At 37.1% G+C, this 25,052-nt stretch overlaps 1 protein-coding gene across 1 annotated transcript; it reads left to right on the plus strand.

Moving 5' to 3' along the window:
- Positions 1–33: 33 nt before the first annotated feature.
- LOC145989225 (RING-type E3 ubiquitin-protein ligase PPIL2) lies at positions 34–24,217 on the plus strand. The gene is made up of 12 exons (XM_083124533.1): positions 34–170; positions 2,231–2,314; positions 2,797–3,016; positions 5,694–5,837; positions 7,568–7,733; positions 11,218–11,363; positions 13,493–13,616; positions 17,117–17,265; positions 17,643–17,794; positions 19,166–19,355; positions 19,473–19,615; positions 24,039–24,217. Exons 2-12 carry the CDS (start codon positions 2,283–2,285, stop codon positions 24,121–24,123), a joined length of 1,551 nt encoding a protein of 516 aa, XP_082980659.1. The 5' UTR covers positions 34–170; positions 2,231–2,282; the 3' UTR covers positions 24,124–24,217.
- The last annotated feature ends 835 nt before the right edge of the window (positions 24,218–25,052 follow it).

The following is a 25,052-nucleotide window of genomic DNA, read 5'->3' on the forward strand; positions in this document are numbered from 1 at the left end:
GTAAAAATAACTAATAAGAACGGGCATGGTCGAATGATATATCAAAATATTGATGTAATTTTGCTGTTAATTAGATTTTTTATGTTAACAGATCTGCAACACTTACTCGTGGACATAAACATTAACAAACGACGAACGATTGGCGGTGTATAAGTTTCTTTTCTTGAAAGGTATTTTCATTTTTAGGTTAAAATACTAGGTCCCGAAAGATTATTACATCTTCTTCATAATGTTTTTTGTATCTTGAAGAACTTTTGTAGATTGATGTGTGAATTTTAAGTCTTCTTTATGTTTTATATTTAACAGTTCAAAATTTTTTAGCCTCGAAAATGGACAAACTTGGAACATCTGACATTGTGATATATTCCCTGATGATTTCTTATCTTGGATTAAATCTGCAATCCATTATTTGCTTGATCTTACCCTATATTCCAAGATGTTTGCCATGTTATATTCCAGAATAAGGTCCTTCATGTTGTGTTATGCCTAGAGGACGGACAAATTTCAAGCATAGATGTATTGATAATAATCCTGGCTTTGGGTCAAAATTCTGAACCATTGCCATCACACAGGTGTGTACAGAAGGGAAAAATCGTTCTTCGGAAAACCTGCAGTAAATGCTCACTAATCCATTGATGATGCGTTAAGACATCAATAGAAATCGAACGGCCAAAGTTCCAATTGTTTAATTCCGAAGTAATCATTGTACACGGGCATTTTTTACATCCTTCGATTTCTATACATGTATGAACAGCTCAATGATTAGTTACTCGTGTGTTTTCTAGACAACGATTTTCCCTTTCATATATTCCTACACAATTCTTTATTTTGTTTACTGTCATCTTGGGTACAGACTTCTACTGCCATCTTACATGTGGTGCAAAGTGATATTATGTCCCAAAATTATTTTGTTGTTAGGTTAGGCAGGTCAGATTTAAGGTTTTTAGTATGAAAATAATTTATCTGTTCTCAATCACAACATCCTTGACCCTTTTGTGAACATGAGATTGCATGAAAAGGTAAAACTTTGGTATTGCATGAAAAGGTAAAACTTTGGTATGGTCCCAACACCTCTCACTCATTTATTTTGTCATTTTTAACATTCGTACTTACCTATTCTGCATTGCAAAAGATTCTTCAAGGTGTTATTTTGCTCTTTTCACGAAAATAATTTCAATTTGTGACATGAGGAGTAATTATTATTCTTCCTTTTTGCGCTTCCGTAAGACACAATATGGCGAGACAGCTTGACTAGCGTGGTAGATTATCAGTGGGTATGCAGTGTTTCCAACCTTGTGAACTGAAAAATCTCCACGAACCATTCATGGATAGCCCCACGAACCATGTATGGATAGCCTCAATTCATTAATAGCCCCACGAACCATGCACGGATAGCCCCATGAACCATACACACGTAGCTACACAAACCATTCATGGATAGCCCCAATTCATGAATGGCCCCACGAACCATGCACGGATAGCCTCACAAACCATGCACGGCAAGGTTAGGTTCGGTTAGGTTAGGCAAACATAGTTAAAATTGTCATCTTCTTGCAAAAAAAATGGCGTGGTTGGAAACACTGACAGGGAGTTACATCATCAGACGTTCGCAACATTTTGTTCACGTAGTGCCAGCAAATGAAAGCAACAGCAATTGTGCGTCGGAGAGATATTTCTATTGAAAAATACATGAATTCCCGGTGAAATAGATTCCATGATAAAAAAAAAAAAATACCTTCACGAACTTCTAAATGCTACAGAAACTCATTTCCGTAAGTAGTTTCTTGTGTAAAAATGAAGAAATCCATTGGTACCATACCGAAGTTTTACCCATGAAAACATGGCAGTAGTCTATGTCCAAGATGAAACTGCTTAATTGGTGGGAAGCCCAGATGCTTGCATAAGCTACTTTTTATATTTTTTCCCCACTGATAAATAATACTTTATGAAATTGTAGACTATGCTAATTACTTTCTGGATTGTTCATTTTTTTTATTCATAATCATTTCTACTATTCTTCAAGACTTTCTAATTCATCCAAAAAAAGAAAAAACAACATTCAGAATAATTACTATAGTTTTTTTTTTACATAATATTTAGTTTTAGCATATATTAATGTACTCCGATTCGTGATACTTTACATTTGCTAACCTCCCATGATATGACTTTTTAATATTTTATTATAACTTGTGGAATATACGTATATTTAATAACTAATTTTTAATTGCAGACATTAGACCTGAAATTTTTCGAAGAGTGGTGTAAAATATCAACCAATCACAATGGGGAAGAGACAACACCAGAAAGATAAAATGTAAGTATATACATTGTAGATACTGAAGGTTTTTTTGTATGATAAGCATTGCTTCATGTATTATTATGTTAGAAGTAATTTCAATAAATTAAAATAGAAGAAAGTATGAGGCTATGTAAAGTTTACTTTGACATTATTACCACTTGATATCCAAAAACATATAATTTTTTTATGATAATTTTGAACAGCTTTTTTGTTGTTTAATTTATTTTATTCTTGATTAAAATACTACAACACTTTACGTATTGAATTATAAAAATCAATTTTTCAGCCACTTCATTTTTAATAATTGTAGGTTAATTTAAAAACTGGTGAAAGAAAATAATTTTTGCAGCATTCTGTTGTTGTTCAACAATGGCTTTGAGTTCAATTTTTATTTGAAGAAAAAATTTAAACTGTTGGGATTAATATTCATAATATTTTGCCAGCCGTGATTAGTATGCTTATGGCACCAAAATTTAATATTCTTTTTTTGTTTTCAGGTACCTCACGTGCACGGAATGGACCACCTTGTACGGAGGGAAGAGGGCTGGTCCACCAACAGGGGACAAAGCTGCCTTCCGCAGGCTGCCATTCTACTGCTGTGCCGTCTCCCTGCAGCCATTTGAGCACCCATACTGCGATGCAGATGGAAATATATTTGAACTTGAACCAATCCTAGCTTTCGTGAAGAAGTTTAAGATCAACCCTGTGACAGGGAAGGTGGGTTGCAGTAATGGATGATGTAACATGCATGAGTTACATGTGGTTAATGTTCATTATAGTCGTACTCTTCCAGGCATTGTCTGTGGATTTCTTTGTGTAGGATGGAGTTATACTGAGTTTAATCCTCCCAATCAGTATTTTATACTTTTTTGAAGTCCAAGCATCACTGTTTTTATTTTTGTATTTACTCCTCTGCATAGAGGCATTGTCATGGGTTTGATATCCCAAATTCAACTTAAAGTAGTTAGTGAGGTATAATATATTGAAGAATAAATTACGATTTTCCACACCATGGCCGTGTGATGTAAGGCGTAATGCTTTGGGCTACGGGACGCATAACAACTTTTCTCCAGAAATTTCGGCCTGTGTGTATGACTGGTGACTGCCCACTCTTGTGAGGAAATTGGGAGCTATGAATGAGTAGCGTAACCCTGTCAATAAAACCTATGACGACGACTGGGAATTTGTCAAGCTTACCACACGTCACCTCGTAATTGGTCTCCCACCTCGGTGAGAATGAGTAGTATCGGGTGAGAGTGAGGGCGGCAGAAATTGGGTAGGCTCAGGCTGTTGCGCCACAAGTTATTATTATACATTACAGTATTAAAACTAAAGAAAATATATTATTTTGTTAATGTTTTACACAAACAATCCTGTAAGATTTGATGCTTGTAGTGTAATATTTGGGAGTAGTTAAGCAACTGGCTGCAGTGCCATGTGAAACAGTTACACACACACAAATAACAGTTTTTGTTATTAATTGTTAGTCCTACCTGTGATTTTTTACTGAAAATCGAACTACTCCACTGCAATCGTACTTTTTACTACGTTTATGTTAGTATTTTCTGAAAAGGGCAACCTACATTGAGATGTCTTATCCAGTTTTAGGTCAGGGCTAAAGACTGATTTTTTTATTTATAATTTGAACAATTATAACACCATTAAGCCTTGTTTCCATGATATGAAAAACTCAATATGCTGACCAAAGCAGAAATTTATTTTATTATAAAACATAAAGGTAAAAAAAAAAAAAAAAGGTAAAGTGCTCCCCTGTGCATAGCACCACGCCATGAAGGCGTATAGGGGGTGTAGGGGTAACGCCCCACACTTTCTTGATCCGGTCGTGAGTGGGGTGATGTGATCAGCATCATGCCCCTGACTGCCTTTACCCCCCAGGGTTACCCCCAGGTACCCATGTTATTCGACGCTGGGTGGGCGCCGGGGCCGCTTCCATCGTTAGAAAAGTTCCCGGATTTGAACCGGCCGGGGATTGAACCCGGGACCTTTAGCATGGTAGTCAGACGCGTTACCGACTGAGCCACCGCGGCCATAAACTAAACGTAACGTTTCAACCTTCTAGCAAGAGAGGAGTTTTGGAATATGGAGTATGGGGAAGACCACAGAAAAGATATGCAAAGTGCTTAGGAAAGCGGGAATTAAAATTACAGGAAGGGAGGGAGAAGCATCTTAAGATTAGCAAGGAATGCAAACAAGAAAAAGGAAAACAGAGAAGAGGAAGGGATTATCTACGAAGTGAAATGTAAAGAATGTCAGGCTGTGTACATAGGAGAAACGAAAAAGAGGCTGAAAGACAGGTTGAAACAACGTAGGGATGATGTACGACTTAAGAGAGAGAGAGAAATGCGATATTTAAACACACGAGAGAAACATGACATAACAGAGTGGGATGAGGCTAAGCAGATAGGAAGGGAGAAGAGAATACTAGTGAGAAAATGGAAGGAGGCCAAGAAAATAGAGAAGAAAGGTGAAGAAGACACATTGAACTGGAATGGGGGACTGAAGATAAGCAAAGAATGGAAGAAGGTGTTAGAAAGAGTGGAAAGGACAAGAGAGAAAGAGGAGAGAAGAAGAATGAAGGAAGAAGATAAAGAGTCCAACCACATTCTAGATGGAAGAAAATGTGTTTAGCCTTTTAGGTGAAAGTACAGTTGACAAGGGAAAGCCACCTGCTAAAATGTTCCAGAACAACTTTCTAATAGTCTGGAGGGGAGTGTTGTTTGTGTATATATATCGTCCTGTTTTGTACCTTGTTACATTTGTACTTGGTGCAGAGTCTGGAGAAGACGTTGCTAGAAGGTTGAAACGTTACGTTTAGTTTATGTTTTATAATAAAATAAATTTCTTCCTTGGTCAGCATATTGAGTTTTTTTCTTATAATTTGATTATTTGTGGATTAATCTCTTCCATTATCCCATTGTATTCTCTTCAATTCATTCCGTGCATGTTCAGTAGTTTTTGAGCTTTCTGTTTCTTCTGCTGCATGTGTCCATCTTTCCTCTTCTGTAGAAGGCATTCAGATTCTCTTATGTTAGCTTGTCCATGATCTTTCTCTGAAGTCACTTAAATGTCAACCTCCCTTCTATGCAGTACACCTTAGGCTGAATTTTTACAGGCTGACGAGGCTTTCAGCTGTGGAGTTTCATCCATATGTGTATGTCTCATCATTCATCTTATTACCATTCATCCCCATCATTTCGATTAGGCAAAAGTTGTAGAAAAGTTAAAATAAATCAACAATATTGTGTCTTGTGCATGCAGTTTTTACTGGCTTGTATTGATTTTTCTGGCTTGATGTTCAAAAGTATGCTTAGTGTTTTCTTGGTAAAATGACAGACAATGGATTTACTCTGATATGTTTTTAAATATGTTTCAGCCACTTGATACAAAATCATTAACAAAACTAAAATTCTATAAGAACAATGAAGGGAAATATCACTGCCCAGTCTTGTACAAGACATTTACCAACAATTCCCACATTGTTGCTGTGAAGACTACTGGCAATGTCTTCTCTTACGAGGTAAGTGTTTATTCCATGATTCTTATGGCATAACTCTATTTATTTTTGTGTCATGTTATATTACTCCATGATGTTAAGTGCACCACACTAACACAAGTTAATATTAATAATGTTCCTACTTGCACATTCATAAAAATTTATAAATTTATTGTAGTTAAGGCAGTGAATGATTAATTTAATAAAACTATTCTCTTTCCTTTGAAAGAAGCACTATCTAAATTATTGCACAGATAATAAAGATTATTTGCTTGTATTTTTTGTATTGTGAAAAGATTCAGTTTTAAAAGTTAGTAGTCGTACAAGACACTTTGAGTGGTTGACTCGGGCTCTTCCTACCGAAGGTTCCAGGTTCAAACCCCAGCCTGAGCTTGTGTATCCGTCCGGCCTCCATCAATTCATTGTTTATCCTCATCATATTGATTATCGTAACAGTTTTCACTCACATGGAAAGAAAATCAAATTAAGAGTGGAGAGGTCATGGGAAAAATCAGAAAATTTTATTTAAAAACTTGTAAAAGTCATGGAAATGTTTTTTTCCCTTGCCACTCAAAATGTATTAACTTTTTCTGAATATTTCATACAAAAGTGTTCTTTTTATTTTGAATAATTTATTTTCAACAATGGTCAGTCAACATGATACATTTCATTAACTTGTAAACACTTATTTATTTGTATGTTAAGTGGTCTGGTAAGTTATTGAAAAGTATCTGAAAAAAGTCAGGGAATTTGGTTTTGCTATGCCTTTGTTTATGCATGCTGGGACTAGCTTATCTATTGTTAAAGGTACATATTTTTGGTAAATAAAAAAGCAAATTTTCGTACAAAAAATAGAGTCAATTTTGGGATCAAAAGCTGTAAATAAAATGAAATTTCGCTGTTATAACGGTGAAAAAGAGGTATATAAAATGACATGCTGGTTTTAAATATAATCCCAAATTTGATTTAGAAACTGCACTATTATACAAAATAAACATATCCCTTCTAATAGCACATTAAATCATTACCAGAATATTAAGTTTATTCCTGTATAAAGAGGTCTATTTTTGCTTCTCAAATATTTACAGCAGAATTAATCAGTTTTCCGTGAAGTGCATAACTCACAGGATACTTCAGACTTCAGAAAGTGTCACGTTGGTATATAAACTGTAAATTTCATGTTTAACAGTATATTTTGCAGTTCATTTCGCATCATTTCGTGACAAAACAGGGTAAGAAAATGCACCTCACACCTTTCAGAAACATGAAAAATTAACATTACAATGTGTTATTTCACATTTCGTGTTTTCGTCAAAAACTAAATATGCATGCCTCTATTAATTGTACATAAATGTTTGGAAAGTTATTATTTTCCACCTTGGTGCCTGAGTGATCTATATACTAGAGTTTGGGTCTGAATCCTGTCCAGGGCATAGGAATGTTATCTTCTTTGTCCTTTCACCTATTTCATCAAATCATCATTCATCCTTGTCATTGTGATTAACGTGATAAGAGAGATGGTGTTTAAGTTCACTTTATACTCAGATAGGCTAATTGGTGCTGGGACTACAGTTTCAATTGGAATCTAAATCACTGTGAAATGTGCCTCCTTCAGGGATCAAACAGGGGGCTTGTTAATTACAAGGCAACATTAGTGTTATTACACCAAGGAGGAGAGGTACCAACTTAATGAGGTACAAATGTTAAATGATCAAAATACAAACAAGAACATTTTTCAAAAATATTTTTTACAGGCAGTGGAGCAGTTGAATATAAAATCTAAGAACTGGATGGACTTGCTGACTGATGAGCCGTTTGCACGAGCAGACCTGATTGAGATTCAGAACCCAGCGAATGTGGATAAATTCAACCTCTCGACCTTTCATCACTTGAAAAATAACCTGAAAGTGGAGGATCCTGGTATGTTCCATGTGCAGGAAGCCATTTTCACAGGGCAAAATTGTTTTTAAATCAACGTTTATCTTAAAAGTTCACATACATCACAAGTGGTTTTTATTCTTCAGATTCCCCAGAACTTTTTCAGGTTTACACACAACCTTCTAGCTCTGGGGGACGTAATGTTGCTAGAATCAGAAAAGCAACTTCAAGATAAGATTTATAGCATTATTTCTGCTTTTATTAGCTTGCAGTTCTCTTTTTGGCACTTTAACATTTTAACTTAAACTATAATATCTGAGGGCTGAGGGGTTTTAATTTTGCTGAAAAATTAAAGCCCTGAAAATATTGTGAAGCTAATAATATGTTGTAAATACAGTGGAACCTGGATTTTAAATTTTTCAGGGGAGCAAGGCGAAGAGAGAAACTTGAAATGTGAAGAAATGTAAAATCTGGGAAATTTTTATGACACACTACCTTTTTGGAAGGTTGCATGTACAATATTTTATAATTATCTTTTGACCAAATTTTGAGAAGAATTGATGCTTTGGAGAAATATGCTTGAAAATAGATGTAGTGTAATTAATTGTAAGTGTGTGGATCTTGTATTGAAGAATTCATTACAAAATTCATTAATTTTTAACTTAAAATATGCCAATTTTACATTACTTGCTAATATTTCATAATAATATGTACATATTTGTGTACTAATTTAGAATAACACGTCCTATATTTTGAATATAGTGGTCTTATAGCCCTGTTTATTTGTAAATTGCAGTTGATAATGATTGTGGTTATAATAGGTGAAATTCAATGATTTAACTAAACTGTAAGACAGAACAAATAAATTGTACAGTTATATAGTAGATACAAAATGGATTGTTGGTAAAATTGTCATATAATTTTACCAATCTGATGTTTCCCAAAATATCCTGTAGTTCATTGTATACTCCTGCTACTTTCTTATTGTTTAAATTTACATAAAGTTCTAATTCACATAATCTTAAATCTAGGAAGGTAACTTTGTTTTCCAAGGGCAAAGTCCTTAAAGTTACCTAGTTACATACATTACTTACAGGAAGGATTGGACCATTGAGCTTCTTCAGTGCCTCTTTAGCATTTAGAGAGTTTTCAGACCAAAGTGACATGTGTCATGTGGAAATGAACCTTCAGAAATAAAGGAAACCTTTTGTACCGAATTGACATGACAAGCTGCACATGTCACTTACGTATCACTCAGACTGGGCTATTTTATCAGTGTTGTCTGTTGGTCGAGCATATTTCCTGACTGCTTTTCTACAGACGGGAGGTACCCGTGATGCTTGTCACTATGGTATGAAAGCTCCTTTAAAGTAAGAGGAATTAGCTATTAAAATTATGTTTTACATAATATGCATGTACACCAATGAAATTATGTTGCACTGCTCTTCAGTATAAAAAACAGAATAGTGAAATGTTACATATGCTCTGTGGAGAAATGGTTGCCTAGCAACTGGGGTCATAGGTTTCAATCATTGGTATTTCATGAATACTTCATTTTCCTTTTCCACTTCTTTATGCATTTTTTATTTTCATCCCAAACTTTCCTGGCACAGCATTCATAAGTTTCAAGCTTGTCGTACACAAATTGGGATAGAAATAATCAACTTTAATGAAGAAACCCTAAAAATATATTTTTAATGTGAAATAGATAGAAATGTGCAGAGTTGATTGACATACATAAAAATATGCAAATCAAATTTAACCTCAGTCTCCTGTGAAAAATTTTACATTTTAATGGACAGGTGAAGATTTCTATCTCCCTCTTCCAACCCTAAGAATCAGCAACTTGTAACCATTGTTCCCTCACTGCCACTCAATTTTGCCAGTCTCGTTTTTCTACCAATCGTCACATAGAATTTTTGTGTTTCTATTTTGGTACCTTTACCTTGCTTTTCTACCTCTTGTGTTAATAGTGATGATGGGGATGCTCCACGAACAGATGAAATTGCTGATGAGACACAATATTACATCCATGCCTTAACCAGGGTTGGAACCCAAAATCTCTTGCTTTGTAGCACGTAATGTTGACAACTCCACGGAGGAGAGATTTTATGTAATGGAGCAGCCGGTGGGGGAAATTGTAATGTTCTTATAGAGAAACTGGCTGTAACCGTGAGCAAACATTTATCAGTAAGGTTATCACATGAAATTCTGTGGCAATAAAATTTAGATTCAGCATTGCATATTTCAGGGTGGCCGCGGTGGCTCAGTCGGTAACGCGTCTGACTACCATGCTAAAGGTCCCGGCCGGTTCAAATCCGGGAACTTTTCTAACGGTGGAAGCGGCCCCGGCGCCCACCCAGCGTCAAATAACATGGGTACCTGGGGGAAACCCTGGGGGGTAAAGGCGGTCAGGGGCGTGATGCTGATCACATCACCCCCACTCATGACCGGATCAAGAAAGTGTGAGGCGTTACCCCCACACCCCCTATATGCCTTCATGGCGTGGTGCTATGCACAGGGGAGCACTTTTTATTGCATATTTCAGTGTAATATAATAAAATTGATAATTTAATTGTAAGTCTGAGCAATTCAGCTAGTGAGAATTACTGCTACGCTTTAGGTAACACCAGTTAGGTTTCAGAGGAGAGTTTGAGAGAAGGGAGAGGCATGACTCAGAGTGGGGGCTAGAAACTTGACCTGGCCTCTACTCCTGTAACACGCTATTGCAATTCTTCAATATTTTATGCTCTTATGCAACTAAATTTACTAATAAAATGTGTAATTACAGCAGAAGCTTGATTTTACGTCTTCATGGAACCAAGCTGGAAACACTTAAAATGCAGGAAAATGTAAAAATCAAGGAAAATTTTAAAACATTTTGCCATGGTGGGACCATCAAGGTTGAATGTACAGGGTTAACCTAAAAGAAATAGACAGTTTAAATGCTTTATAAATTGAAATTTGTTTGTTACATCAGAAAGCATTTCGTTTATCTTCGTGACATCAGCATCACGTGAGCACCCTTGACGTAAGTCGAGCAGTATGGCCGCTAGCCAGGTGGAGAAGGCTTTCTGCGTTATTGAATTTGCAAAAACAAATTCTGTTACTATCAAGCGTCTTTTTAGAACATGGTATGGTAAACAACCATCCACAAGGCAGCCAATCTACAATTGGAGCAAGAAATTTAAGGAAACTGGTTGTCTGTGCAAGGGGTAAAGTAGTGTTTGGGGTGAACAGGACTACTGCATTGATATCTGTCGTGTTACAAAAGGGTCACACATAGAACACTTGTAACTTACCAGTGTAAACTTCAGGACATACTCTTCAACCCATGTAAGTATTTCAGCCCTATTATTAAAACTATTATTTCTGTAAAACTTTGAAAATGTCTATTTCTTTTAGGCTAACCCTATATAATGCAGAAAGATATAATATCCGGGAATGTAAAATTGAGGTTCCGCTGTACATAAAGATCACGGTTCTAGTGACTGTTGTAATTTTTTATTCTTCTTGCTTTGCGTAGAAGTAGAACAGTCGAAGAATGATCCAAGTGCTTACCTGAAGACGATCAGCCTCGAAGCAAAAGAGACCCTGAGTGAGCTTAACAAAGAGTACAAGGCTCCAGAGCAGAAGGAGGCAGAGAAGAAAGTAGCTGATAAATTCAATGCCGTAAGTTGTAATTTATTAGTTTCTCTTTACAATTGTATAAATTAAATATTGAAAATGGTAACATAGACCCACTATGGAGTTTTCTTTTTCACAAGTGGAGTAAGACACCATATTTAAAATTTAATGTAACGGAAAACACCAAGAAACTCTGTGAAAGCAATGATGATTTTGAATTGCCTGATGATATTTGGGATTCATAATTTTTAAATGAAAAATAATGTGATCAAAATTTTTATGTGAAATAAAAATAAAACAGACTACTTGTTTTTCACAGTTAAGTTGCTATATTACAACAATGTAACATTAACAACATCCATTGTATAACTGATTCTTTTTTGTTTAAAAAAATTAACCATTGTTATAACTATCTTTAATCAAACTAAAAATAAATGCCTGATGAAGGGAGCGTGTGTCCTCCTGAAATGTCACAACCAAAAACTGTGTTTTTATGCTTGTAATAACCGCTACAATGCAAGCAATGCGTACATACAAGAAAAATTGTATTTCAGTTCAATTGTAATGCAACTGTCGTCATTAGATGTATGATCACCATGGATGTGTGCAGGAATTTTGCAAGAAAAGGAGGGGAGGTTGATATCACTCTTCCATCATTTAGAAGATACTTTTATACATATTATTTAGAACTTTTTGTAAAACTAAGTGTTTGTATATCACGATATTCTTGTGAAAAATGTGTAAAGTGATCACTTTTTACTAACAGCTCTAATAAATTGTAATAAGTTTGATCGGTATTCATTTGCAAGACAATACAGTAAATGTTAATATTAAAGCTCTTTTTATTCTTGTTGTGATGCTTCAATCTAGTTCCCAAGAACTCTTTCATACACTACCAAGATAAACACATCCATCAAACCTTGTGTGGCCGAAATAGTAACATTTACTGTGTATTATTTTGTAATATCTGACATTGGTGATGCAAATTTTTAGGAAGGACGTCAGTATTCAATTAGTAGGGGCATGCATATTTCGTTTTTGATAAAAACATGAAATGTGAACACATTCTAATGTTAATTTTTAATGTTTCTGAAAGGTGTGAGGTGCATTTTCCTACCCTGTTTTATCACGAAATGATGCGAAATGAACTGCAAAATGCGAAATAGACTCTTAAACATGAAATTTAGAGTTTATAAAGTCTGCCAAGCCTGTTTTCTGACATTCAAGACTTTTCAAGGAGCTCCCAATTGTCCTCACAATGTTGGGTCAATTTGTCTATGTGGGAGCCATCTTATTATAATAATAAGAAATTTTATTTTTCGTAGAAGGCTAAGGGGAAGAAATTCAGGCTAGGTCTTGATATCATGTCATTGTTCTTCTAGTTGAGCTTCTGAATCAGTCCTGGTTTCCCCCAATTTTTCATTTCCATTGTTTTATCTCACTGGAATTTTCTCTATCCGAGACACCACAGTGGGATCTGTTGCCAGAATGATGTTGATGGTATAGTCACCGACAATAAAAAATGAGACACCTAGATCCTGGAAAGCTTGCTTTCCTGCAAGGCATTATGTGTGTTAGCTAACTGTGCAGTGGTGGTAGAAGTTGCCATTGAAAATTTGCTATTAAAATCCACTTATCGCCGTAGAGTTAGGCAACACACATAACGCCTCACAGGGAAGCAAGTATTTCAGGATCTAAATGTCCCATTTTTTTTGCTGGTGACTGTACCTACTATCTCCTAATTTTTATGTAAGACATCTGTTGTATGTGCCAAATCACAAGGTAACAAATCATTGTATTGAAGATATACCTCATAAATCATCTGATGATGACTCTTTGATACACTTGAAATATTGTGTATTAAATGAGTAAACATGTGACAGAAATATATAGATAAAAACACACATATGTGGTCACAAATATTTGCCATTTTATATCGGCATCTTGTCATTATTGGCCATATTTTCTCATTGGATCACCCTATATGTACAGACATATGTATTTGTGGCAAAAATATAAATTTTATAGATATACTAGTATTGTTGTTGACTAGTAATAGTTTACTTTTGTTAGGGAAAAAAATAGTACTGAGAATACTATATGTTAAAACAAAATAACACCTGAAAAACCATATGTCCACTGCACAATTCAATATCAAATACTTTTCATTCCAGGCCCATTACTCAACAGGTGCTGTGGCAGCTGGTTTCACGTCCACAACAATGGAACCAGAAACAAGGCATGAAGCTGCAATTGTTGAAGAGGATTTGGTTCGTTATGAGAGGGTGAAGAAGAAAGGTTGGTATTTTCATTCAACAGTTTCAAAGTACATATGAGGTGCCATATGAAAATAAGAGTAATCAATATGATATTGAAAAATTTCTGATGGGGAGATTCCACTAATTACTCTCAAGCACCACTATATTATATACAAGGTGTCCAGGCTAGAGGTATATAAAAATATATGCTTATAAAGAAAGAACGATACATTGTATGTTGTTGGGTAAGTGCTCAAGGAAGTGGGACCTCCTCTTCTGATCCAATGCCCAGGAAAAGTGGGAGGGTCCACATTCCATTCTCTTCTTGCACGCTGCTGAACATGTGTTACTGATTCGAACTCTGCTAACCATAGCACACACTGCACCTTTCGTTGTGGCGTCCGCATGTTGACTGTCAGGCGTACGCTGCTAGACCTGCCAGAGCACGTCACATTGAACATTTGTGCGCACGTGTAATCTAGAAGACTAGGTGTTGACCTTGAAGTGGTGATGATCAAATCTCGGGGAGATATTCCATCAATTGAGCATTTACCCAACAACGTAAAATGTATAGTTCTTTCTGTCTAAGCATATATTTCTGTATACCTCTAGCCCAGACACCCTGTATCTACGAGGGGTGACTGAAAAGTTCTCGGCCTACCCATGAAGGATTGCCAGGAGCTCAATCGTTCATGGCTATTTTTCAACATAGTCCCCTTTCAGCGCCACACACTTTTGCCACCGGTGCTGCAGGCCCATGACACCTTCCTTGTAGAACGTTTCATCCTGCACTGCAAGAAAGTCCTCCACCGCAGCCATGACGTCATCATCTGATGGAAAATGGATTCCACCGAGGTGTTGCTTGAGTTTAGGAAACAGATGAAATTCTGAGGGAGCCAAGTCTGGTGAATAGGGATGGTGTCCAAGCAGTTCGAAGCCGCAGGACTAGATGGCGGATATTGCAATGATGGACGTGTGGGCGGGTGCATTGTCTTGGTGGAAAAGGATGCGCTTCTTCAACATTCCACAACGTTTCACCTTGATGGCCTTCCTCAAACGCTTCAGTTGAGCAGCATGATACGCACCGTTCACCGTTTCACCAATTTTTAGATACTCAGCCAGGATGACCCCCCCTCGCATCCCAAAAAACAGAGACCATCATCTTGCCAGCTGATTTCACTGACTTGAACTTTTTGGGGGTGGGGGAGGAGGGGTGTTTCCACTGTTTTGATTGCACCTTGGACTCTGGCTGAAAGTGGTGGACCCATGCTTCGTCCATGGTTACAAAACGTTGGAGAAATGTCTCAGGATCAGCCTGACGGAGGGTCAAGTTTGCTGCAGACAAGAGGTGTCTCTGAGGTTTGTTCTCAGCACTCAACATTTTCGGGAACCATCGACATGACACCTTGTGCATGTCCAGCACAACTGTTAGTATGTGTCCAACGCTTTCCTGGGACATCCCCACTTTCTCTGCGATGTAACGTTCTGTCATTCGCCGGTCTGCCATAACAAGATCCTGTATTGTGATGTTTTCTTCAGTACATGCCGTTGCCAGCCTTCCACTGCGAGGTGCATCTTGGACATAGATGCTCCCCCTCTTGAATTCCGCCACCCACTTTTTCACAGAATACGATGGGGCATCCTCCCCCAATGTTTCCATCATGTCCTTGTGGATGTCCTGTCCACTCATTCCTTTTTTCAGGAGGTATTGGATAACCGCACGAATGCTCACTTTATCCATTTTTCAGAAAATGCTCACTTCAAACATCAAAATCTGAAAAACAAAAAAAGATAGTATTATAAAATTTGGTATGGGGCTTTGCAAAGGCATATATTATGATTAGCTAAAGTAACATTTAGCTACGATAAATGCATAATGGATATGCCGAGAACTTTTCAGTCAGCCCTCGTATATAGTTCCCTCCCACCAAGCTCCAAAAATACATGAGGATGCAGAAACCAGAAGAGGAATTTTATCATCCCCACTTCAAATACTACCTTGATAGTAGTCAAAGGGTGGTTTATGATGGCAAGTGCTCGGCACTATCTGAGATCACTTGTGGCGTTCCGCAAGGAAGTGTACTTGGCCCTTTATTATTTTCTTTATACATTAATGACCTGCCAAATATCTTGAAACACTGCCGTTATCACATGTATGCCGATGACCTCCAGTTGTACTATTCTGCACCCCCAGTAATGTTTAGCGATGGTATTTCCAAGGTTAATGAAGATATAGAGAGGATTGTTAACTGGTCGCTAGACAATGGCATGTATATTAACCCTAATAAAACACAAGCAATTTTGATTGCTTCCGATAAACTGAAACGTTACGTAGATCTTAACATTCTGCCTTCCATTCTTGTAGATTCTACTCACATTCCATTTAACCAAACTGTTAAAGATCTGGGAATTGTATTAGACGGAAATTTATCATGGTCACATCACACAAGTTCGGCGTGTAGAAAAGCTTTCGATCTCTGTATTCTATAAGACGCATGCGCAAGTTCCTCCCCACCTCTATCAAGGCCAAACTATGTCAGTCCCTAGTTTTATGCCATATAGATTATTGTGACGTAGCGTATTCCGGCTTAACAGGTGAGTCAGCTAGACGTCTGCAGAGTGTTCAAAATGCCTGCGTACGATACATTTTTAATTTAAAATATTGGGACCACCTATCACCTTAGTTTCTCAAATTGGGGTGGCTACGTATGCAAGAAAGATGAACGCTGCACACTCTGATTTTACTTTACAAAGTTCTCAACCTCAAGTCACCTTCCTATCTCCTCTCTTGCTTCCAATTTCTTCACGAATTTCACGATCGCGACACCAGATCACCCAGCTCCTCAGTTCTCTCTATCCCCGTCCACAGATCAAATTTCTTCTCCAACTCTTTCTCCGTATCGGCTGTAAGACTATGGAATCAGCTGCCAGAAAGCACTAGAACAGTAAGCTCCGTCGGTTCCTTTAGCAGACGTGTTCGCCATTCTCTTCAGAGTAGTCGGTAGATCTTCCCCTGTCAAGCAAACTCAAAAGCATGTGCAAGTGAACGAATTCTTAAAATACCTTGCAGTTACTTAAATACAATTTTAAATTTTGCATTCTTTCATTCCATATTTAGTTTTTTGTGTATTATATATTTTGTATTTTGTGTGTTATATTCAAGGCTTTAAAGACGTGTGTGTATGAGTATAATGTGTGTGTGGACCTATGTGAAATGACTTAGTGTACTTTGTGTATAATATAATAATGTATAATTTTAAATGTATGGTTGAGTGGAAGAAAAGGCTTTGTACAGCCTTAACTCCGCCATTTAAAACAAGGCATTAATAAATAAATAAATAATATAAACCATAAATGTACCTCCTACATATTAGGTCAGATTTGGTTCAGCTCAGATTTTAACAATATAAAATAAGGGAGATAATTACACTATTTTAAAGTTAAATCAAGTTTTCAAATATTGCAGTTGAGTTGAGTTTTATTGTAACTTTTTCTATGTGCCATAACTCTTCCAGTTCGCATGAATGTTATTTTTTCCAGGTTACGTTCGTCTGTTGACAAATTTTGGTCCCCTCAATCTCGAACTTCACTGCGATCTGGTGGCCAAGACATGTGAAAACTTCATGAAGTTGTGCGAGAAGGGATATTACGATGGTCTCATCTTCCACAGGTCTATCAGGAATTTCATGGTGAGTTATTTTCAACTTATTAAAACAAGTTTAATGTTGATGGTCATGACTAATGCAGATGGACTGTGCATATGGTTTTGGTCCTAAATCTCAGCATTTCAGTTTTATTTCCTCTAGAACTTCCCATTGCAGCATTTCTTACACATTTTTGCCTTTTTAACCCAATTTATAAAATGTTTTAACTTCCTGAAATAAACAAACTCCTGAAAATGGTACTGAAACATTAAAGTTGAGGATCAAAACCACATGTAAGTACACTTCTAACTTTATGTACATTTTAAAACTTTTGGTCCATTTATCAAACACAGTTCAAAGCATATTTTATCTTCATGGCCCTTTGAGTGCTAATCTTCCTGTGTAATTTTTCTGGTTTCCAGATCCAGGGTGGAGACCCAACTGCAACAGGGTCAGGAGGGGAGTCCCTGTGGGGGAGCCCATTTAATGATGAATTCAAACCTAATCTCACACACAATGGAAGAGGAATATTGTCTATGGCCAATTCAGGCCCTAACACAAATGGATCCCAGTTGTGAGTAACACTTACTTTATTTACATCAATACAAGGAAGAAAGTGCCATTCGTAAAACTTTTCCTGCTAAACTAAAGATGGAATGGTTGAGTCAATTGCAGAGTATTCACAGAAACGTTAGGAATTGTATTTTATTTATTTTGCATCATTTTGGTGCTTCTTTGGGCTAATCATGAATATAAGGTTGAATGATTATTATGTGAAATTCATGTAGGAACACTGAAGAGTAATGGCTATGCCTAAAGCAATACTTTTTGTTTTGTCATTGGGTTCCATGTTCCTTTTCAAAATGCCACTTCATATGTACAGTCACGGACACTTCTGGCTTGTAACAACCCCATTGTCTGCCAATAGGATCACTGCAACACAGAAGTGTCTGTGACTGTATATGTATACTAAACTCAGCTCATTATGTAAAACTCATGTCAATTTGAACAAAGCTCAAACTATAAAGTGCATTGCACACAAAGATCTAAGTGACATCCTGGTACATAGTAAAGCACCAGGCACATGTACATATCTTTTTTTTTTTCAAAGAAACTTCAACAATAAAACATGAAAAAAGAATCAACACAGGGAACATCCACGCACTGACTTGGATCCGAATAAAATTCATGTGGATGTCCTTCAAATAATTATACATTCTGGAAAGATATTTGAAAATACCTGGAAAAGTTTGGGAATTTGACTTAATTTGTTCTTTTAAGTTCACTTTATGCACAGAAAGGCTACAGTTCAAAGTGGGATCTGAACCATTCTGCCATGTGCCTCCACCGGGTATCGACCCCAGGACCCCTTGCGAAAGCTTTGACGTACAGTATAATGATATAGATGGAAAGGAGGTATTACAAGGCAATGCCATTACTGTACCACTGTGCCATCAGGGAGGCTCTGGAATTTGGTTTGACAAAATGAAATTATTTTTATTAGTACATTCCTGGATTTTATATTTTATATTTATACATTTGGTCTTGTTTGTTCCAACATAGCAAATTGTTATACAATTTTCCTTGATTGTACATTTTCCTGCATTTTAAGTTTATCAGCTTGGTCTCCTGAAGAACGGAAAACTAGGTTCCACTGTATTAACTAAATATACTTTCCTATTGCACATTATAATGTATGTGTGTTAAATGATTTTACCTAAATAATTACTTCTTGTATGTATGTGTTGCTTGCATTGTGGAATTCTTCTAGTTTATAGTTGTAGCATGCATAAGTGTATCATATTGTTATACATAACTGTAACATTGATCAAGCTACAAATAAGTGTCTAATGAAGGGAGATTGTGTGTTTTTGTGAGATGTAACATCCAAAAATGTGTTTAAATACAGAAGTAGAAATCTAAATAATTATATTTTATTTTGTAGCTTCATCACATACCGATCATGTCGCCATTTGGATGGGAAGCACACTGTGTTTGGTCGTGTTGTTGGTGGGTTGGATACACTGACAGCCATTGAAAGGGTGGAGACAGACAACAAGGATAGGCCCATTGAAGATATAGTGATTGAGAAGGCTCAGATATTTGTGGATCCATACCAGGAGGCTAATGAGCAGGTAAGATGTAGAACTGAAACTGATATAAGCTTTTTATTGTCTGTTGTATTATATTATTTGCTGGCATGTAAATATAGCACTGTATTTTAACACTAAGGATATTGTCTTTCTTTTTAGCTGCAAAAGGAGCGAGCGCAAGAAGCAGAGAGGAAACGAGAGGAGTTAGCTGCCAGCCAGCGACCAAAGAGAAATCCCGATGGAAAGTTGAAGGTCTACAGGACAGGTGTCGGCAAGTACATCAACCTGGAGGAAGCTGCAAAGTAAGTTCTCTCACTTTTGTGTACAAAGTAATAAAACATCTGTGTTACTTGATTTCAGCAACTCTGTTCCATGATTGATAGTCGCTGTTTGTTTCTTGCTTAAATTCGGGCCATAATCTATCCACACTGTAGCATTCATAATTTCAGCTTTCTCCCTTTGCAAGATGGCACCAAGTTTTGAACATGCACAGTTGTTCCATGGCAGGCCTACCATTTTTAATAGTTTTGTTGATCAGCATCTATATAAGATTTTAAATATCAGAATGATTACTATTTTTTTGCAAATGTACTTGTGGGGAAAGTTTTGTATCCAGTAAATGATACCCTCTTGGTGTAATCCGAGACCAGGACCTTGTTTCATGCATTGATCTTGAGTTGTAGAACACAAATATGTGTGTGTTTGAAGGTGCCCTGTTGTGTGTGCGTGCAAGCCTCTGCTTGATCGAAACGATCATACTTCCCGCATTCACTTCCTGATTCAACTAGCCCATGTCTAATCACCTGCAACAACTTCCACTATAAAGACTTACACTTCCTTCTGTTCAGTTCTGTAATATGATTATAAATTAATTTCAAGTTGCTCGCTAGATGGCAGTAAGATGCTGCCATGTGAAGGATTACTCATATGTATAATGTAAGAGAACTGGATTCATTATCTTCATGTGTGTGAGAGTGAATGCAGCATGGCCTCAAGTGGTGGTACTTCGTCATCTTACAAATTGTGCTTTTTTGTGTAATATCTGAGTTATTACAATACATTTTTGTAACTGTAAGCTGTGTGAGATTTCATTTTTCACCCAACACAGGATCAACACACTCCTGGACTTGCGGCCTCCCCGATGGTTAAGTGGTAGCGTCGTCGCCTTGTAATGAAGGGGTCCCAGGTTCGATTCCCGGTGGAGGCACATAGTGGTTCGGATCCCACTTTAAACTGTAGGTCCAGTCCCGATTAGCCTTACTGTGCATAAAGTGGACTTAAAACACCAAATCAATCAATGAATCCTGGGCTTGCGAAAGTTATGCCAAGTGTTTGAATGGTGTAACACCTTTGTTCACCTACAAATATGCGCACACCACGGTTGTGGACACCAGAATACCCCCCCCCCCTCCCCCTCATACACCAACCTTTTCATTGGGCAGACTTGAACAAGAGTTTCTGAGTACCATGAAACCATTCCTCACATTCATAGATGCCATCTTCATGCTTTGGATGCATGGGCAACCTTCCCTATTCACTCTCCTAAACCAATTCAATCAGCTCAGCACCCTCAAATTCACTTGGTCATGTCCCACCAGCCAAGTAATTTTCCTGGATGTGTTAATGTACACATCTCCTCCATCCACATAAAGTGATGTGATGTCTTGTGATGGCTAGTATTGGCGATATATCATCCAGATGTATATTGTGTCAATATATCATCACGATATTTGGTGATATATATCGGGGAGATGGGATATCACCAATATCACGATATGGGAAAAAAATATTGTATCGTCTGTGAGGATAGTTTCTTGACAATATATTGTTAGAGGCAACGCATTTTCAGAACATCTCTGAGGTGTTCTTATGTGGAGGTTGAAAGCGAGTCGCACAGAAACCGAATCAGCTGGGGAGGGAGTTGCAACACGTGACTGTTGGCACGTGCTTACAATTCTCGAGCAGCGTTGCAAGTGAAGAAAGAAACGGTTGGTAACAATGACCCAATACAGAATTGTACAACAAGAAAAGCTCGCTAACAAAAACAATACGATAAGCTTACCTTATGTGTTGTGAAGGGCATCAAATGAAGACACAAATGATTTATTCCAGGTCTTCGATTCCGTCAAATTCGGAATCTGAATCGAACATGAATCTTCTGCACTCGAGAATAAATTGTCCACACTGTTGCTACTGTCGCCAACACTGAAAGCAAGATGCAAAACCCTCCGTCCAAATGTATTGTTCCTCAGTTTTTCTAACATTGCTGCAATATGACTCCCATTCCTCCTCTCCAATCACCGAAAATGCTTCCTTACACAGTTCCCACACATCATTTAATTTGAAAGTCACATTGCGATTTGCAACCCATTGTTTAGAAATGCCCAAAATTTTCTCTATAGCATTTAAATCGGGATGATATGCAGGCAAGCGAAGGACAGTGTGGCCATGTTCATTCATCAGTTCATCTAAAGTGTAAGATGTAAAGTTCAGGCTTGAACATATCATCTGTAAATGGTATAATAATAGCCACTCTTGCATTTCCTTTTTCCTGGTGTTAGACGAACGGCATCTTTCTTTCAGAATATTATGGTAGGATGCATTGTCGATTACGAAGACAAATTTGGAATGACCATTTCTCTTATCCACCACATGTAATTGCTGGAATTCATCTCCGTGGGTAGTCTCCAGTTTTCTGATTTGATTTAAATGTCAGAAGGGCGCTAGGAATGAACCCTTTGTCGCTGTCTGCATGGACAATAATAAGACGTTTCCCCTTGGATATTGGACATTTCAGGCCCTCTAGACTATCGTCGCACCATGTTTTTGTGGTTGTGTGGGAACTATGGATGTATGTTTCATCAGAATATATAATAGGATGGCCTTCCCAACGATATCTACTGATGGCCCGTAAATAAGCAATCCTTGCATTCCGAATGTCATTCCTCTCAATAAGCACGCGTCTATTAGTTTCCACTTTCTTCCACCTAAACCCAAGTTTTTTGAAGATCTATATATCCAATGGTTTTCCTTAATTTTGCAAGAACAGATTTTTACTGTTGGGACTTACCTGTCTGCGGTGTAAAATTCATTAATTGTTCTCCGAATAATGCACATCTCAAAATCATCTGTATCTGTACACGACCGCGGACAATTTTTATTTCTACGGGGCATGCTGTATGATGATGATGATCCAGAGCGAACTGCTGAACTTTCCTTCTTAATTGATTTTACCGTACTTAAAGATAAACCTGTCGCAGCACAAATACGGTCAATAACTTTTTTAAGAGGCAACTTCACATAATTTTTGTCAGGCTCTTCTTGCATGAATTGCAAGACGTTTGCGACAACTTCATGCGTTTGTCCCCTAACTGTTCTATGGTAAACTTTGGAGTGAAGAGGAGGCATATTTTATGTGTGGAACACACTACAAAATCGCACTTCTATACACTCAGCAGCAAGCTCAAGCCTAGCACCAGATCCTCGCACCTCGGTATCACTTTCACGAATGATTTCTGAGCATGTCATTCTGCGCAACCTGCTACGCCGTCACAAGGAGGAAAACCATTTTCGACAGAACTCAGAGCTGTTCCGAAAACTAGTTGCCTCTACATCAAATTTCCGATATCGTCTACTCCTAGTGATGACTGATCTGTATTTTATTTGAATAAAATTTGTCAAAGCATTTGAAGGTGACAGACAAAGAATCGTTTTTGCTATGTTGCTGGCATTCAAAATTCTTGTTAAATTGTCATATTTTATTAACTCGGGATCGGCCACACTCGCTGTAGTCACGTCACTGATCGCGTGTGAGTGCGGCACTCACCCTTGCTTTTCAGGCATATTTCACCATATTTTAATTTTTTGAATTTATTTTTTGTACTTGTAATGATCTATTTATTATAATTCATCTTATTCTTTACATTTTTGTTTCATTCTTGTTTTCAAACAGTGTAGTATACATCGGCGAAGCCAACAAGTCTCAGCGTTAATAAAAAACGCATGTTCCTCTGAGGTAGTTCCATCTGATCTCCAGAAATCTGATATGATATAAAATCACTTCGACACTTTTTTCAAATTTTCTATTAACACGACAAGAACATATAGGTACGAAAACTCACTAGAAACAGGATAGACCTATTGACTAAATAATGCACAAATGTAAATAAAATATATATAACGTAATCGGTTGCGTGTAAGCTCTGCACTCACTCTGACAATATTATTTCCACAACAATGGTCTCTCTAATAATGCTGTTTACGTCATCTCATAAAAATGTGATCAGTTCGCTCGTGAAACTCTTAACGTCAACTAGAGAGCACCACAAGCCAATATTTTAAATACTGTTAAAATGGCACGTCATTAAAATTTAAAGTGAGCGCGGCGCTCATCCACAACCGATCGCGGGTTAAACTGTATTTATGAAGTGTAAGAAACCAAAGTGACAGTATTTTTAGAGCATTATTTGAGGCACAATGTTGTAAAAACCAAGCTTTTACACTGACATTTGAATTAGGGAACATTACGTCTGACAGCTGCATTTGTATTTTCCTTATTTGATGACACTTCTCTGTCACTTTTGGCATATTGCAGTGACAAGATTGAATGATGAGTGGATGAAATTTTTGATGGGCCACTCATTGCTTTCAATGTATCAGTTATAAACTATTATTATTATTACAATTTTTTGTTACCTGCTTTGATACATTTATCCTTTTTCTCAGGGGCACCAAAGATTCACTCAACGATCCAGTTCGAAAGAAGAAGAAGGATATAGGGTATGAGTTTGGCAGTTTCAGTAACTGGTGAAGCAGAAAATGTCCATCTGTGCTACGTATAAATTTTGTATTGTGGTTATGTCGTGTAATTGTAAAAAATGTAAAATATATTATTTTCTAACAAATTGTTTAACATAATTGTGAATGTTGCGTATTGATTTTTGTATAGTGCCACTTTTTGTGAGAATTTCACAAAATTTGATGCACACCCTGAAATCCATCGCCAAATACAAGACTCCAAGTAAAAGGTCAGTGAATTCATCCACCTGCGTAAAATTTTGTATGCTGATTCCAAAGATATGCTAGTTCTACCATCTACCGTTGCATCAAGCTACTACAACTACCAGATGGCGGGACCAGTCCCAAAAATTTTTGGATACTACCTCGTAGATCACAAGAAGTTGGGAAGATAAAGATGTCTGATAGTTGGCACATTCAGCATAACATATTGTAGAGTCCAACCCTTGTAGCAGAAACAAATAATAATATAAAAGGAAGTACAATAGGAAAAATCAAATTTACAAGAGAACAAGGATATTTTCCACTTTTTCTTGAGTTATGTGCCAGGTACGATAAACTGCGTAGATTAGTTGGTGGCAAATTGGTCCACTTTTCTGTTTTTGATGACCAATTGGCCATATACTCTGAAGATATTTTATTGCTGAATGTAAGGATATGCTGCAACTTGTTATCAGCACCAATGGCATCCCTTTATGTTGTACCAGACATTCATAATTTACCATATGATCTAATGGTGGACAGTGGATTACCATTAACTTTTTGATAAAGGAAAATAGGAAATTTTTACAAGGCTTAAATCACAGTTCAAGGATAAATGTTTTGAGAAAGATTGAACCATGTAGAGAAAAAAACCTCATGCTCGGTGATGAAAATTGGATGCTTATGCAGCATGAAACAGCAGAATCTGCCTGTTTCCCTCTGATTCTGAGACATTTTGAT

Source organism: Lepisma saccharinum, chromosome 6, assembly GCF_977018435.1.
Source record: "Lepisma saccharinum chromosome 6, izLepSacc3.1, whole genome shotgun sequence".
In the NCBI taxonomy this organism is placed as follows: domain Eukaryota; kingdom Metazoa; phylum Arthropoda; class Insecta; order Zygentoma; family Lepismatidae; genus Lepisma; species Lepisma saccharinum.

Bases quoted from the DNA above. Each gene is read 5' to 3' on its own strand.
- LOC145989225 (XM_083124533.1), top strand. From the start codon at position 2,283: ATGGGGAAGAGACAACACCAGAAAGATAAAAT. The intron at 3,017-5,693 runs GTGGGTTGCAGT...AATATGTTTCAG, and splicing joins TCAACCCTGTGACAGGGAAG to CCACTTGATACAAAATCATT. The intron at 19,356-19,472 runs GTAAGATGTAGA...CTTTCTTTTTAG, and splicing joins ACCAGGAGGCTAATGAGCAG to CTGCAAAAGGAGCGAGCGCA.